General features: G+C 45.7%; 1 protein-coding gene across 1 annotated transcript; it reads left to right on the forward strand.

Annotated features, from left to right (window-relative positions):
* Positions 1 to 213: 213 nt before the first annotated feature.
* Positions 214 to 16,364, forward strand: LOC132385804 (zinc-binding protein A33-like). The gene is made up of 6 exons (XM_059958025.1): positions 214 to 1,087; positions 1,778 to 1,873; positions 2,283 to 2,516; positions 3,947 to 3,969; positions 4,057 to 4,175; positions 15,256 to 16,364. Exons 1-6 carry the CDS (start codon positions 677 to 679, stop codon positions 15,804 to 15,806), a joined length of 1,434 nt encoding a protein of 477 aa, XP_059814008.1. The 5' UTR covers positions 214 to 676; the 3' UTR covers positions 15,807 to 16,364.
* The last annotated feature ends 540 nt before the right edge of the window (positions 16,365 to 16,904 follow it).

A 16,904-nucleotide genomic window follows, 5' to 3' on the forward strand; every position in this document is an offset into this window, starting at 1 on the left:
TGAAATCAGGACCTCACCGAAAAATTAACATTTTCCACCCTGTGACGTAGAATATCCAGTCCTGTGCTTTTTCCGGCAACCAAAGGTCGGTCATCACCACTGCATCTCTCTCCTCACAGCACAATATTCTCTCCGCATCCCCAGTTTAATGGTATGTTTTCACTGTTTACTTATCCACCGTTTTACACTCCACTCTGACTCTCTTAGACCTGGAGAAAGATATAAAAAACGAGCTGCTGGAGGAACTCAGCGGGTCGGGCAGCATCTGTGGAGGGAAATGGACAATCGACATTTCGGGTTGAGACAGTTCAGATGAAGGATCTCGATCCGGAAAGGTCCTTCCGATCGGAGCGATGGGGCCTTTGGACATTCGGCTAACGTTTTTTGTTGCTCTACGTGTTTACGAGATGGGGTTGCTGGGCATATGGCCAACTCACCCACGCTCGTCGCCGGGCTTAGACAGTCCATTGGGCGTTTTCTTATCTTTTCACTGTTTAATTTGTTTTTGATCCCACACTAACATGGAAATAGCCAGAATTCCCACTGAACCCATCCAACAACATAATGTTCATTCCCCGAGTCTGCAGCGCGCGTAGTGGACAATCGCGGTACTGCAGGGGATCGGCAGCTCCCCGAAAGTGAAAGCATTCTGAATCAGGAAGTGTCAGGAGTTAACATGGCTTCGAAAGGACCGGTCGAGAGTTTAACAGAGGAGGCAATTTGTCCCGTCTGCCTGGATTTCTTCACCGATCCGGTTATACTGGAGTGTGGACACAACTTCTGTCGCTCTTGTATCACACGGTGTTGGGAAAGGGAGCAGAGAAACTCCTGCCCGGAATGCAGAGAGGTGTTTGCTGACCGCACCCTCAGGGTGAATCGGGCCTTAGCAAATCTGGCTGAAAAATCTCGAAATCTTGACCTGAATCGGAAAGGGAAGGAAAGTAAACGTCACTGCGAGGAACATGAGGAAGAACTGAAGCTGTTTTGTGAAAAGGACAAGACACTAATCTGTCTGGTCTGTGCAGTTGCGGAGGAACACAGAGAGCACCGCTTCCTGCCGATTAAAGAAGCTGTTAAAATCTACAAGGTAAAAACTAACGTTAGTTCAATACTTAAAATATTTCCTTTGTCCTGCATATCATCACACGAGCCTCTATAACTACCACATCACTCTCTGCAACTTCCGCCGTCTCCAACGGGATTCCAGCATCTCTCCGTCCCACAGCCCACCTCCTCACACCGTAGCTCTCCGCTCTCCATACGGATCGCGCTCTACGTACTGTATCGCCCTGATCCACTCGCTCCTCCCCACTGATCTCCCTCATGGCACTGATACCTGAAAATAGGACAAGTGGGACCTGACTCCTAACCTCCTCCCTCCTCACCATTCAGGGGCGCAAACAGCCCAGTTCCTCCTGTTTCTTCCAAGGTCGATTGTCCGCTCGTATTAGATTCCTTCTTCTCCAGCCCTTTACCTCTTCTACCTGTCCCCTCTTAGCTTCTCACTTCATCACCCTCCACACCATTTCCCCTCACGTTGTCTCACCCGTCACCTGTCAGCTGGTTCTCATCCCCAACCTTTTTATTCTGGCTTCTGTCCCAATCCTTCCCAGTCCTAATGAAGGGTCTCATCCTGAAACACCGACTGTTTATTTCCCCTGAATAGATGCTGTCTGACTAACTGAATTCCTCCGGCATTTTGTGCGATAATCGGGTTTGATCACCTGTTTCTTTTGATGCATCTTTGTTTCTATTTCCTTCACTCTCTGACTTCCAGGATCAGCTAAAATCTTCCTTAGACTCTCTCACAAAAAAGAAATCAGACTTCCAGAAAAAGGAGCAGCAACAGAAACAGAAGATTTCCGGAGTTCGGGTGAGACTTCCTGAGCGGAATTTCTGATATTACTGTCGAGTTTTGCTCCATTTAATGCAGAATAGCCGAGTATCGCAGGTCCAGTGACCTGGATTCGATGCTGACCTCTGTTGCTGTCTATGTGGAGTTTGCATGCTCTCCCCGTGGCCACGAGAGACTCCAACACATCCCAAGGACATGCTGGATGAATGGTTATTACAATTAACCCTGTGAAGTTGGGGAGGGTATGCGGGAATCAGATGGGGGTTTATGGGTCAATGAGGGAGAATATGTTTCAGGAAAACGTGAGGGAATGGTGTTGACGGGAATGCACTCAGAAGTAGCATGGACTCCAATAGACCAAACTGAACGACAGAAGGAAACAGAGCACAGCAATGCAGTATATTAATCTTTACCTTTCATTCAACAGGAACAGACACACAGCATTCAGTCCCACGTCACATCCCAGTTTGCTGAACTGCGCCAGATTATCACTGAGAAAGAGCAGAGCTTACTCAGGGATCTCAGGGAAGAAGAGAAGAGGATTCTCAACCCAATGGAGAAAAATCTTCGGGAGATTCAAGAGAATATAATTTTAATTCAGGAGGAAATCTCAAAGATAAAGGAACAGATGGATCAAAAAGACAGTGTGATATTTCTCAAGGTGAGGGATTCTATTTCACTTTGTTTCTGTCAAAGGGCACTAAATGAACAGTGGTATATTTGAAATAAACACAGCACAGCGGCCAATTCTAACATATCAATTGCCGCTGCTGGCGACCTCACACAAGTTGTTATACCTGCATGATGCACCCACCAATCACTCCAATAATGACATTTCAAAATGTCCAAAATACGCTTTCAGTCCTTCATTAGCAAAATACAATCTTGAAGCGATGAAACTTCAGGGTAATTCATTGTAAAGTAAGCTGCCACACAGCGGTCAAGAACAGAATGACATCCGCCCGTCCCCAGCTCAAAACTGCCCAGAACAAAGTACAGATACGCAACTTTTTCCCTTCACTTTTACCACGGCCCCACTCACCAGACTGGTTATCGTCATAAACACGTAACGCAGAATACAATGCAAACAGAAAACAGATGCATTGCTCATACACACAGTATTTACAAATGGCAGCAAACTGTTTCTCACCAGAGAGTTGATGCCTCTATTCAGGGTTGTTGTTGTCCCAAAACTGGACTTCCACAACTTCTGTACATCCCAGGACAGAATTCAAATTTCTCTGAAATTATTTACACTGATCGTAACACAGAGCTGCTGACTGTGTCCTTAATTCTGTATTAAATATCCTCTAAAACTCTCATTAACTCCCGGTTCCAGTCACAGACTGTGAGTGTGTCTGGTGCGGTGGGTGTGAGGGTCTCTCTGTCAATCCGTGAGAAAAAAGAATTTGACACACATCAGACTTATCTTCTATATCCAGATTAGGGAAACTATTACTATTACTGTCTTTTTACTTTTACAGATAACAATCAAATGAACGTTCAATTGTTCAAAACATAACCAGGCCATTTGGCCCATTTCCTCCTCTCAATTTCCCTGCTTCACAATCCTCCTGCCACCTTCTCAGCACAACCAGCAATCGTGCCCTGAAATCTCTGGTCCCTCACGTGTTTATCCATTCTCCCTTTTACATTCAATCTCTGCTGTTCCATTTCCACCACTCCTGTGGCACTGAATTCCACATCCTCCTCAATAAATTCCTTGTGGAATTTGTTAAAATCCATCTGGAATTACATCACCTCACAAGTCTCCCCATAAATTGAGGTACTTCCTCCACCCGCACACAATCACATACATCACTGATCTTAAATTCCTCCATCCTATCAGACTGACGTCATATCCGGATGAAAATGCACAGCCTGTCCTGTCTTCCCTGTAAGTTTTATTCTCTCAGTACTGGTCTGACATTCAGAAACTTTCCTTGTAAGTTACCCTGTGGTTCTGTATTGTCCGTGTGTGTGAGTGATTGCGGGAGTGGGAATTTTCATCACCTGGTAATGATTTGGATCAAATTCTGGATGTGGACAGTAAGTCCAAGTCTAATCCGATTTGTGTTTTATTTATTTCAGGAGGAAGCTCGTCGGAACAGAAGGTAGGACATACTCTTTACTGAACCACTGAATGGATTTGTAAAATAGTTCAGAATAGCAATTTATAACCAGCAGTTTAATATTTACAGGATTAATGACGATGTCCATGAATTGGCAGTGACAGATGAGACACTACCGGTTGAAAAATTCGATCACCCCTATTTGTTGAACACAGTGCTGAGAGAAACGCTTGATGCTATTTATCGAGGTAAAACTTACAAAGATTCATTTCCCCTTGTTTATGAAGCTCAATTTAGTTTCAATTTGAGGCAAAGATTGTCTGTAATACTGGGCTGAAGGGGAACTGAAGTTTATTCCACATCAACCCCACCGACTGGGAGGCATCACTGTCACATGGTCAGCTGGAGATGTCAGACCCCTGGACACACCAGCACAGGGTCACAATACAACCAATACACCGGAATGGCAGATTAACCACTGTGTCCTGATCCCAGGCACATTGCACTAACACACCAGGACATGGGTTTGGATCTACCAGAGGAACTGGGAATTTAATACTGACGATAATATTGCAGGGAATAACAATGAGTATCAGTGTGGTGACCGGGATTGTCAGGAAAATACACAAGTCCTTCATGTGCCCTGTGAGTGCAGACTCTGACAGACACAGGTCTTCCCCCTTCCGGATCAGCATCTCTCACTGTTGTTAGAGGCAGAAGAGGGGAGTGGTCGTGATCGGGGACTGAATCGCCAGGGGAACAGACGGGAGAATCTACTGATGTGAACGGGACACCCGAATGCCTCCTGGTTGCCAGGGTCAGGAACGTCTTGGATCGTGTCCACAGCATTTTAGAGAGGGAGGGAAAAGAGCCAGATATCTTTGTAAATTTGTGACAATGACATTGGAAGTAAAAGCAAAGAAGTCCTGAAAATAGAATTTGGAGAGCTTGGTCGAAAGCTCAGAAGCAGTACCCCCAGGGTTGTAATTTCTGGATTGCTGCCTGTGCCACATGCTGGTGAGGGAAGAAACAGGATAATTTGACAGATAAATATGGCTGAGAAAATGGTGCTGGGGACAGGGCTTCAGATTCTTGCATCATCGGGATCTGTTCTGGTGGAGGAATGACCTGCTCAAAAGGGATGGGTCGCACCTCGACCCGAGGGAGAAGAATATTCTCACAGAGAGGTTTGATAGAGCTGTCGGGGAGGGTTTAAACTAATTTGGTGGGGTGAGGGGTTGGAAGTGGAGTGAAGCGATAGAACTGATAGTAAAATGCAAAGATTGCATGCAGTCAGACGGTCAGATAGGGCGGACAGATGAGAGGAGAAAATTGCAGACAGCAACGTGAGTATCAGTGTATTAGCGATGCAGAATTAAAAAGGGTAGCAGATACAGTACACAATGTGTTATATCTCAATGCATGGAGTATGAGAAATAAGGTGGATGATCTTGTTGCACTATTACCGATTGTCAGGTGTGATATTGTGGCCATCACAGAATCGTGGCTGAAGGATGGTTGTAGTTGGGAGCTGAATGTTCAAGATTACACAATGTATCGGAGGAAGGAAGGAAGGCCGATGGGGTGGTGTGGCTCTGCTGGTAAATCAGTAGCTAGATGGGACGTAGGATTGGAAGATGTTGAATCCTTGTGGGTTGAGGTAAGGAACGGCAAAAGTAAAAATGCCACTGACAGAGGTCATATACAGGCCTCCCAACAGTCAGTGGGTTGTGGCCCACAAATTACAACTGGAAATAGAAAAGGCTGATGAAAAGGACAATGTTCTGATAATCATGGGAGATTTCAACATGCAGGTCAATTGGGAAAATCAGGTTGGTAAAGGATCTCAAGAGAGTGAGTTTGTTGAATGCAATGTGATGGCTTTCTAGAGCAGTTTGTCGTTGAGCCTGCTCGGGGAACAGCTCTACTGGATTGGGTGTTATGTATTGAACCAGAGGTGAGTAGTTAAAAGAAACCTTAGGAGGCAGAGCTCACAACATGACTGAGTTCAACTTGAAATCTGATAAGGAGACAGTAACCCCTGACATTGTAGTATTTCAGAGAAATGAAAGAAATTACAGTGGTCTGAGAAAGGAGTTGGTCAAAGCAAATTGGAAAGAGATGCTGGCAGGGATGAGAGCAGAGCAGAAATGCTGTCAGTTTCTGGGGAAATGAGGATAGATGTATTCCAAAAATAAATAAATACTCAGAATGCAAAATAGTACAACCGTGGCTGACAAGTTAATGTAAAGGCAAAAGAGAGGGCATACAACTAAACAAAAATTAGTCGGAAGAGAGAGGATTGGGAAGCTTTTAAATATCTACAGAGAGGAACTAAAAGGATGATTGGGTGGGAAGAAATAAACAAGAAATTGATTTGAATTGAATTGACTTTATTACTTACATCCTTCATATACATGAGGATTAAAAATCTTTACGTTATTTCTCCATCTAAATGTGCAATGGTCTCCAATGATCCTTCAGGCCCTTTTTACACACCTATCTTTGTAAAACAAGCTAGCAAACAATATCAAATTGTTTTTCAAGTATTGTAAAAAAATAAAACAGAGATAAGAGTGGATATAGGACCACTAGAAAATGAGGCCGGATATATAATGACAGAGGATAAAGAGATGACAGATAAACCAAATATTTTGCACCAGTATTCACCGTGGAAGACACCAGCACTGTGCCCGGTGTTGAAGAGTGCGAGGGAAGAGAAGTGAGTGCAGTTACAGTTACAAGGGAGAAGCTGCTCAAAAAGCTGAAAGACCTAAAGGTGCATAAGTCACCCAGACCAGATGAACTGCACCCTAGTGTTCTGAAAGAGGTAGCAGTAGAACTTATGGAGGCATTTCAAATGATCTTCCAAAAATCACTGGACCCTGGCATGGTGCCAGAGGACTGGAAAATGGCAAATGTCACTTGACTCTTTAAGTAAGGAGGAAGGCAGCAGAAAGGAAATTATTGACCAGTTTGCCTCACCTCTGTGGTTGGGAAGAAATTGGAGTCAATTGTTAAGTGTGAGGCTATGGAATACTTGGTAACACTGGACAAGATAGGACAAGTCAGCATGGCTTCGTTAAGGGAATATCCTGCCTGACAAACCTGTTGGGATTCTTTGAGGAAATTACAAGCAGGATCGATAAAGGGGATGCAGTGGATGTTGTATATTTGGAATCTCCGAAGGCCTTTACAAAGTGCCACGCATGAAGGTGGTAACCAGGTTAAGAGGCCATGGTATTACGGAAAAGTTACAGGCATGGTTAGAACATTGGCTGATTGGTAGGAAACGGCGAATGAGAGTAAAGGGATCCTTTTCTGGTTGGCTGCCAGTGAGTCGTGTTCCACAGGGGTCAGTGTTGGGACACCTTTATTTTATGCTGTATATCAAGATTTAGCTGATGGAATAGACAATAAGATGTAGGAGCAGAAATAGGCCATTCGGCCCATTGAGTCTGCTCCAACATTCAGTCATGGGCAGACCCAATTCTTCCAGACATCCACACTCCCCTGCTTTCACCCCATACCATCTGATGCCCTGGCTAAATGAGAACCGGTACATCTCTGCCTTAAATATGCCTTGGCCTCCATAGCCACATGTCGCAACAAATTCCACAGATTTTCCACACACTGACTAAAGTAATTTCTCCGCATCTCAGTTCTAAAAGGACGTCCTTCAATCATGAAGTCATACCCTCTTGTATTAGAATACAAGGCTTTGTTTCCAGGTTTTGCGGATGATACGAAGATTGGTGGAGTGTTGAGGAAACAGTTAGGCTGGACAAGGACTTGGATGAGGAGAATGGGAAAGAAAGTGGCAAATGATATACAATGTTGGAAAATACATGGTCCTGCACTTTGGTCGTAGAAATAATGTGCAGATTGTTTTTTTTTTCAAATGGGGAGAAAATCAAAAAATCTGAGACGAAATTGGACTTAGCAGTCATTCTGCAGAACTCCCTAAATGTTAACTTGCAGGTACAGTCAGTGGTGAGGAAGGCAAATCCAATGTTAGCATTCAGTCCAAGGGGTTTAGATAGCATTCAATTCAAGAGCAGGGATGTGATGCTGAGGCTTTATAAGGCACTGGTGAAGCCTCACCTTGTGTATTGTGAACAGTTTTGGGCTCCTCATCTAAGAAAAGATGTGCTGGCATTGCAGAAGGTTCATTTCATAAGGATGAATCCAGGAATGAAAGGGTTATCATACGAGGAACGTTTGATAGCTCTGTGTCTGTACTCACTGGAATTTAGAAAGATGAGGGGGGATCTCATTGAAACCTTTTGAATGTTGAAAGGCCTAGACAGAGTAGATGTGGAAAGGATGTTTCCCATTGTGATGGAGTTCAGGACAAGCGGGCACATCCTCATGATGGAGGGGCATCTATTTAAAAAAATGTGAACGAACTTGAGCCAGCGGCTGGTGAATTTGTGGAACTTGTTGTGTGTATTTAAGGCAGAGCTTGATAGGTTCTAGATTGAACAGTACCAAAGGTTACGGGGAGAAGACCAGGTAGTGGGGCTGAGGAGGAAAAATAAGGATCAGCCGTGATTGAATGGCAGAGCAGACTCAATAGGCAAATGGCCTAATTCTGCTCCTATGTCTTATGTTGATCAGACCACTACATTGAAGCATTGTGAGAATGAGCTCGGACACACCAACAAGCATTGACATGGGTCAAGATTTCATCTCGGGAGAAGCACACACAGCATAACCGGCCTGGCGAAGCTCCCTCACACACATACACAGGAAGGACTGGCAGATTGTAGTCAGAGCCTCAGCAATGTACGTTGTTATTTCCCTCAGTAACCTGGAAACCAGTCTCTTCAGAGACAGTCATTTATTCATTTAAACAACTCAATCACGTGTGACACATTGTCAACACACACCAGACATGTGATGAATCATTGTAACATACAAATTCCTCAATGTGCATACTCTCCTTCAATGTGTATACACACCACACGGATATTTATCACAATCAACACACGCACACATACACACACACACACACACACACACACACACACACACACACACACACACACACACACACACACACACACACACATACTATCAGAGTGTGACACACAGCCACAGAAATAGGCACAAATTCCCATTTAGGATTGAAATCTGCCGTCCTTACCCAGTCTGTCTGTTCTGTGTCACTGAGCTGCCCTCTGACGTGACGTCACATCAACACTTCACAGACAGACTCCGGGGTGAGATTCCTCAGGAGGATGGTCTGGGAGGGTTTGATGGATGTTGAACCCACGGCCCAATTCATCAATCTGCAAGACTATGATGTCTTCTTGAGCATGGCCCATTTGTGTGTGTTTGCCCCATATCCCTCTATCCATTTCCCATCTGTGAACCTGCCCAAATTTATTTTAAAATATTTTATTTTTACCTGTCTCTACAGCGTCTGAGGGCAAATTCCATTTACCAACCTCCCTCTCTATGAGAATGTTACCCGATAGACCACTCAGAAAAATTTCCCGTCTCATTTTCAGTCCGAGGCCTCTGGTTCTGTCCTCCCATTTCTTGGAAAAAGAAACTTTATTTAAGCTCCTTATGAATTATTTACCTTGTTAAGGGGTCACACCTGAACATCCTACACTACAGCTGAATAGCCCATGCTTATCCACTCTCTGATTTTAACCCAGGCCCCCAGTCCTGGTAACAGCCTCCTGATGCCTACTGTCCAGTGTAATGACATCCTCCCCATATTCGGGAACCGGAAATGCAGACAATGCTCCAAGTGTGGTCTGACATCGAAATCAAAGGCCTTGCTGAATTTCATGTGGACAGTGTGGAATAGGCTGATGAATACAGGACTGAAGGTGTTTTTTTAGATTGGGACAAGAAGGGCGGCGTGGGAGCTAAATTCTGAAGGAAGACAGTGTAAAAAAAAACTTCACATAACAAGAACGGCGAGACTGCGCAGGACAGCGCGGAGAGTTTAAAAAGATGACCACCCTATACAGCGGGCAGCGGAGTGGGTGGCAGCAGAGTGTAGGGCTTTGGCTCAACTGGCTTAGGCGGTAACGGGAAGAGGCGAGAGCGAGGCACCGACTCTTTTTCTCCCCTTGGCAAATCGGCCCGACGGACGGGAGAACAGCAGGGCACATTAGCGAACGGTTTAAAAAGTTCATCTGCTTAGCGAAGTAAGTGGGTGAGTAGACCCATCTTTCTTTGTTTCATTCCTGTAGAATTAGGTAGCATGTCTGCAGGGTCTGTGCTTTGTTCAGGGTGTCAGATGTAGGAATCCTGGGAGACCTCCAGCCTCCCCGATAGCCACATCTGCACCAGGTGAACCGAGATTCAGCTCCTCGGAGTCTGTGTTAGGGATCTGGAGCTGCAGCTTGATTACCTACTGCTTATTAGAGAAAATGAAGAGGTGATAGACAGGAGCTACAGGGAGGTAGTCATCCCTAGGCTACAGGGGTCAGAAAACTGGGTGACTGTCAGAAGAGGGAAGGGAAATGCCCAGATAGTGGAGAGCACCCCTGTGGCTGTCCCCCTCAGCAACAAGTATATCGTTTTGGATGCTGTTGAGGGGGATGACCTGACAGGGGACGGCCACGGTGACCGGGTCTCTGGCACTGAGCCTGGCGCTGTTGTGCAGGAGGGAAGGAGGGAGAAGAGGAATGCGGTAGTCATAGGGGATTCCATAGTCAGTGGAACAGACAGGAGATTCTGTGCACCTGGTAGAGATACCCACATGGTGTGCTGCCTCCCAGGTGCCAGGGTACAGGATGTCTCGGATCGGGTCCAGAATATTCTGAAGGGAGAGGGCGAGGAGCCAGCTGTCTTGGTACATGTTGGTACCAATGACATAGAGAGGAAAAGGGAGGAGGTCCTGAAGAGAGATTTCCGGGAGTTACGAAAGAAGCTGAGAAGCAGGACCTCCAGGGTAGTAATCTCAGGATTGCTACCTGTCCCATGTGCTAGCGAGGGCAAGGCTAGAGATCAGGCTGATGAATGCGTGGCTGAGAGTCTGGTGCAGGGGGCAGGGCTTCAGATTCTTGGATCATTGGGATCTCTTCTGGGGGAAGTACTACTTATTCAAAAAGGACGGGTTACACCTGAACCCGAAGGGGATCAATATCATCGCAGGAATGTTTAATAGAGCTGTTAGGGAGGGTTTAAACTAATTTGGCAGGGGGGTGGTAAACCAGAATGATAGAGTGGAGGAGAGGGAATCTATAAATCTAAGATAGTGAGCAGTAAAGATGTCAGGAAGGACAGGCAGGTGATGGGGCAAATTTGCAGCCACTGGGATGAGTTGCAGTGCAATCAAAGCAAAAATTACCAAATACTGGACTTAAGGTGTTTTACTTAAATACACACAGCATAAGGCATAAGGTGGATGATCTTGTCGTACAGCTACAGATTGGCAGGTATAATTTTGTGGCCATCACTGAGACGTGGCTAAAGGATGCATGTCTGTGAGAGCTGAATGTCCAAGGATACACGGTGTATCGGAAGGATAGGCAGGTAGGCAGAGGGGGTGGTGTGGCTTTATTGGTAAGAAATGATATTAAATCATTAGAAAGAGGTGACATAGGATCGGAAGGTGCAGAATCTTTATGGGTTGAGCTAAGAAATCGCAGGGGTAAAAGGACCCTGATGGCAGTTATCTACAGGCCTCCTAACAGCTGCAGTGAGGTGGAATACAAATTACACCAGGAAATAGAAAAGGTTTGCCAGAAGGGCAGTGTTATGATAATTGTGGGAGATTTTAACATGCGAGTGGATTGGGAAAATCAGGTCGACACTGGATCTCAAGACAGAGAATTTGTAGAATGTATACGAGATGCTTTTTTCAGAACAACCTGTTGTTGAGCCCACTAGGGGATCAGAGATACTGGATTGGATATTGTGTAATGACCCAGAGGTGATTAGAGAGATTGAGGTGAAGGAACCGTTAGGAGGCAGTGATCGTAACATGATTGACTTCACTGTGAAATTTGAGAAAGAGAAGCCGAAATCCGATGTGTCGGTATTGCAGTGGAGTAAAGGAAATTACAGTGGCACGAGAGAGGAACTGGCCAAATTTGACTTGAAAGGGACATTAGGGGGAAGGACGGCCGAGCAGCAGTGGCTGGAGTTTATGTGAAGAGTGAGGAATGTGCAAGACAGATATATTCCAAAAAAGAAGAATTTTTCAAATGGAAAAAGAGCAGTCAAAGCCAAAGTGGCTGACAAGAGAAGTCAAAGCCAAAGTAAAAGCAAAGGAGAGGGCATTCAAAGAAGCAAAAATTAGTGGGAAGATAGAGGATTGGGAAGTTTTTAAAAGCTTACAAAAGGAAACTAAGAAGGCCATTAAGAGGGAAAAGATGAACTATGAAAGGAAGCTGGCAAATAATATCAGAGAAGATACTAAAAGCTTTGTCAAGTATATAAAGAATAAAAAAACGGGTGAGAGTGGATATTGGACAGATAGAAAATGATGCTGGAGAAATTGTAATGGCAGATAAGGAGATGGCTGAGGAACTGAACGAGTATTTGCATCAGTCCTCACTGAGGAAGATATCAGCAGTATACTGGAAACTCAAGGGTGTCAGGGAAGAGAAGTGTGTGCAGTCACAATTACGACAGAGAAAGTACTCAGGAAGCTGAATAGTCTCAGGGTAGATAAATCTCCAGGACCAGATGGAATGCACCCTTGTGTTTTGAAGGAAGTAGCTGTGGAGATCGCGGAGGCATTAGCAATGATTTTTCAAAAGTCAATAGATTCTGGCATGGTTCCGGAGGAGTGGAAGATTGTAAATGCCACTCTGGTATTTAAGAAAGGGGCAAGGAAGCAAAAAGTAAATTATAGACCTGTTAGATTGAGAAATGGTTGTGAGGTTTCTGGAGTCAATTGTCAAGGATGAGGTTACGGAGTACCTGGAAATTATTTGAGGAGATTACAAGTAGGCTAGACAAGGGAGATGCAGTGGATGTTGTGTATTTGGATTTTCAGAAGGCTTTTGACAAGGAGCCACACATGAGGCTGCTAAACAAGATAAGAGCCCATGGAATTACGGGAAATTTACATATGTGGGTAGAGCGTTGGCTGATTGGCAGGAAACAGAGAGTGGGAATATAGGGATCCCATTCTGGTTGTCTGCCATTTACCAGTGGTGTTCCACAGGGGTCCATGTTGGGGCGGCTTCTTTTTACGTTGTATATCAACGATTTGGATTATGAATTAGATGGCTTTGTGGCTATGTTTGCTGATGATACAAAGATAAGCGGAGGGGACGGTAGTGCTGAGGAAACAGAGAGTCTGCAGGGAGACTTGGATAGATTGGGAGAATGGTCAAAGAAGTGGCAAATGAAATACAATGTTTAAAAGTGTATGGTCATGAACGTTGGTAGAAGAAATAAACGGGCTGACTATTATTTAAATGGAGAGAGTATTCAAAATTCTGAGATGCAATTGTACTTGGAAGTGCTCGTGCAGGATACCCTTAAGGTTAACCTCCAGGTTGAGTCGATGGTGAAGAATGCGAATGCAATGTTGGCATTCATTTCTAGAGGAATAGAATATAAGAGCAGGGATGTGATGTTGAGGCTCTGTAAGGCAGTGGTAAGACCTCACTTGGAATACTGTGTGCAGTTTTGGGCTCCTTATTTACGAAAGGATGTTCTGACGTTGGAGAGGGTTCAGAGAAGATTCACGAGAATGATTCCTGGAATAAGAGTGTTAACATGTGAGGAATGTTTGACCGCTCTTGGACTGTACTCCGTGGAGTTTAGAATGAGGGGGAACCTCACAGAAGCATTTCGAATGTTGAAAGGCATGGACAGAGTGGATGTGGCAAAGTTGTTTCCCATGGTGGGGGAGTCTAGTACGAGAGCATGACTTAAGGATTGAAGGGCGCCCATTCAGAACGGAGATGCGAAGAAATTTTTTTAGCCAGAAGATGGTGAATCTGAGTATTTCTTGCGGCAGTGGAAGCCAAGTCATTGTGTGTATTTAAGACAGAGATTGATAGGTATGTGAGTAGACAGGTCATGGTGAGAGGGTGGGAGAGTGGGACTAAATGGGAGAATGGGAAAATGGATCAGCTCATGATAAAATAACTTCTGCTTTAAAAATCAAACACAAGAAAATCTACAGATGCTGGTAATCCAAACTGCACAGGTCCTGATGAAGGGTCTCGCCAGATCTCTGGCACCTGTCTGGAGAGAGTTGATGTTGGGAGGATGTGGGTGGGTCGAGAACGGTAAGCACAGCCTCCGACTATAGGGATGTCCATTTAGGACAGAGATGAGGAGGAATTCCTTTATCCACAGGATAGTGAATCTGCCACAGGCAGCTTTGGAGGCCAAATAATTGACTATATTTAAAGCAGAGTAACACACACAAATTGTTGAGTGAAGTTTCTATGGAAATGAGTAAACAGTCTACGGTTCAGACTGAAACAATTCATCAATACCTGTGTTGCTTAAGGGTTCCTGCAAATTCATCCCCTGTCCTAATGAGGGGCTGCGGGGGATGGGGTTGTGGGAAAGGGGACAATGTCATCCTCATCTGCCATCTTTGCCTCCTCTAGCTTCTCATTACGTCTACACACACAGTTCACCCACAGGCTTTCCACCCCTCCCCCTCCTGGTTCAATCTGCCATTCATCTCACCCATACTGGTTCCCATTATCACCTCCTTTACTGTCTCAAACCATCACACTGCCCCACTTCACACTCACAAATGAAAGTGAACATTGTATGACGGGCCTGTTCCTGTGCTCTACTGCTCTATGTTCTCTGTTCCCTGTTTCGGAGAATGAGAGGAGATCTCATGGAAACACAAACACAAAATTCTTTCAGGGGTCAACAGGCAGGAGTGAGGGAGGATGTTTCCGCTGTCTGAGGTGTCAAGGGCCACGGGTCTCTCTGCTCTCCGTCCAGCGGAAAACCCCGGATCCCCGGGGCCGCGCTGTCCGAGTCTCCCCCCGATCCCCGGAGCCGCGCTGTCCGAGTCTCCCCCCGATCCCCGGGCCCCGCTGTCCGAGTCTCCCCCCGATCCTCGGGGCCGCACTGTCCGAGTCTCCCCCCGATCCTCGGGGCCCCGCTGCCCGAGTCTCCCCCGATCCCCGGGGCCGCGCTGTCCGAGTCTCCCCCCGATCCCCGGGGCCGTGCCGTCCGAGTCTCCCCCCGATCCCCGGGGCCCCGCTGTCCGAGTCTCCCCCCGATCCCCGGGGCCGCGCTGTCCGGGTCTCCCCCCGATCCCCGGGGCCGCGCTGTCCGAGTCTCCCCCCGATCCTGGGAACGCGCTGTCCGAGTCTCCCCCCGATCCCCGGGGACTCTCTAATTCTCTGCTTCTCCCCCCAGTCTCTGTCACCCTGGATGTGGAAACGGCGCATCCGGGTCTCGAGGTGTCTGGGGATCGGAAGAGTGTGAGATGGATCTGGACCTGGAGGAATCTCCCTGACACTGGGAAGAGATTCACAGACTGGATTTGTGTGCTGGGATCGGAGGGATTCCCATCGGGGAGACATTACTGGGAGGTGGAGGTGACGGGGAATCAGCGCTGGTTTCTGGGAGTCGCCGCCGAGTCTGTGGAGAGGAAGAGACGGGTCAGTCTGAGTCCGGAGACCGGATTCTGGGTCATCAGGCGGGTTGGTGACGTGTTACATTGGGATTGTGACGTGTCCGGTCGCCCCTCCCCCGGGTCCCGTCTCGCTGCCGGTCCCATCCCCGGGAAGGTGGGAGTTTATCTCAGTTACGAGTCCGGGACAGTTTCATTTTACAACGCGGAGACCAAGGCCCATCTCCACACCTTCACTGGGAATAAATTCACGGGGAAACTTTATCCTTTCTTCCGGACCGGGGATGTGAACCAGTGGCTGAGAATCTGCTCCGGTTCCGCTCCGGGTCTGTAAACGGGTCCGGTCCCGGGACGGGCGTCAGGAGTAAAGTCCCTGTAAATATAAATGTGCGGAGAGTGCAGCTAAATACGTGGCTAAGGGGATGGTGCAGGAGGGAGGGCTTCATGTTTCTGGTCAATTGGGCTTTGTTCCCGGGAAGGTGGGGCCTGTTCCGACGGGACGGTTTGCCCCTAAACTGGGCGGGGGGGGGAGGAATAACATTCTTGCGGGTAGATTTACCAGTGCTGCTCCGGGGAATTTAATCTAGATTTGCAGAGGGAGGGGAACCAGAGTGTTAGAGCAGATAGTGAGGTGCAGGAGGATAAGGAACATGAGAGGACTGCATGTATAAACGGAAATGATAAAAAAGCAGATGATATACATATTCTCAGGAACATCTATTTCAATGCACGGAGTATTGTCGGTAAAACAGATGAGTTTAGGGCTTGGGTTGACACGTGGGATAACGTCATTACTGCTATTAGTGAGGGGCAGAACTGGCAGCTTAATGTTCCGGTAAAATTGGAGAAGGGCCAATTTTGTGGAAATGAAAAAGGATCTAGGAAGAGTGGATTGGGATAAGATTTTTTTTCTGGCAAGGATGTGCTCAGTCAGTTCACAGGCATAAGAAATTAAATAGAGATTGGGTTGGAAATGTTATAGCAACTTCATTTAATTCAAAATCGAGAGGAGTTGCAATTTCGGTTAATAAATCTTTACCAATTAAAATACAAAATGTAATAATTGATTCTGTGGGGAGATATGTGATTATACATTGTCAAATTTTTTCAGAATTATGAACTTTTATGAACATTTATGCACCAAATGAAAATGATGCAAAATTCATACAAGAAGATTTTTTGAACTTGGCTGACGCAAATGATAAAATATTAATAGGCGGAGATTTTAATTTTTGTTTAGATCCAGTTTTAGATAGGTCAACTAAAGTTGTTACAAAATTAAAAGTAATAAAACTAACTTTATCATTAATGGAAGATTTAAACCTGATTGATATATGGAGAATAATTAATCCAAGAGAAAGAGATTATTCATTTTATTCAAATAGACATAAAGCTTAGATGGAGATTTAATACAATTTTATTTAAACGTCAA

Source organism: Hypanus sabinus (assembly GCF_030144855.1).
Source record: "Hypanus sabinus isolate sHypSab1 chromosome X2 unlocalized genomic scaffold, sHypSab1.hap1 SUPER_X2_unloc_23, whole genome shotgun sequence".
Classification (NCBI taxonomy): Eukaryota; Metazoa; Chordata; class Chondrichthyes; order Myliobatiformes; family Dasyatidae; genus Hypanus; species Hypanus sabinus.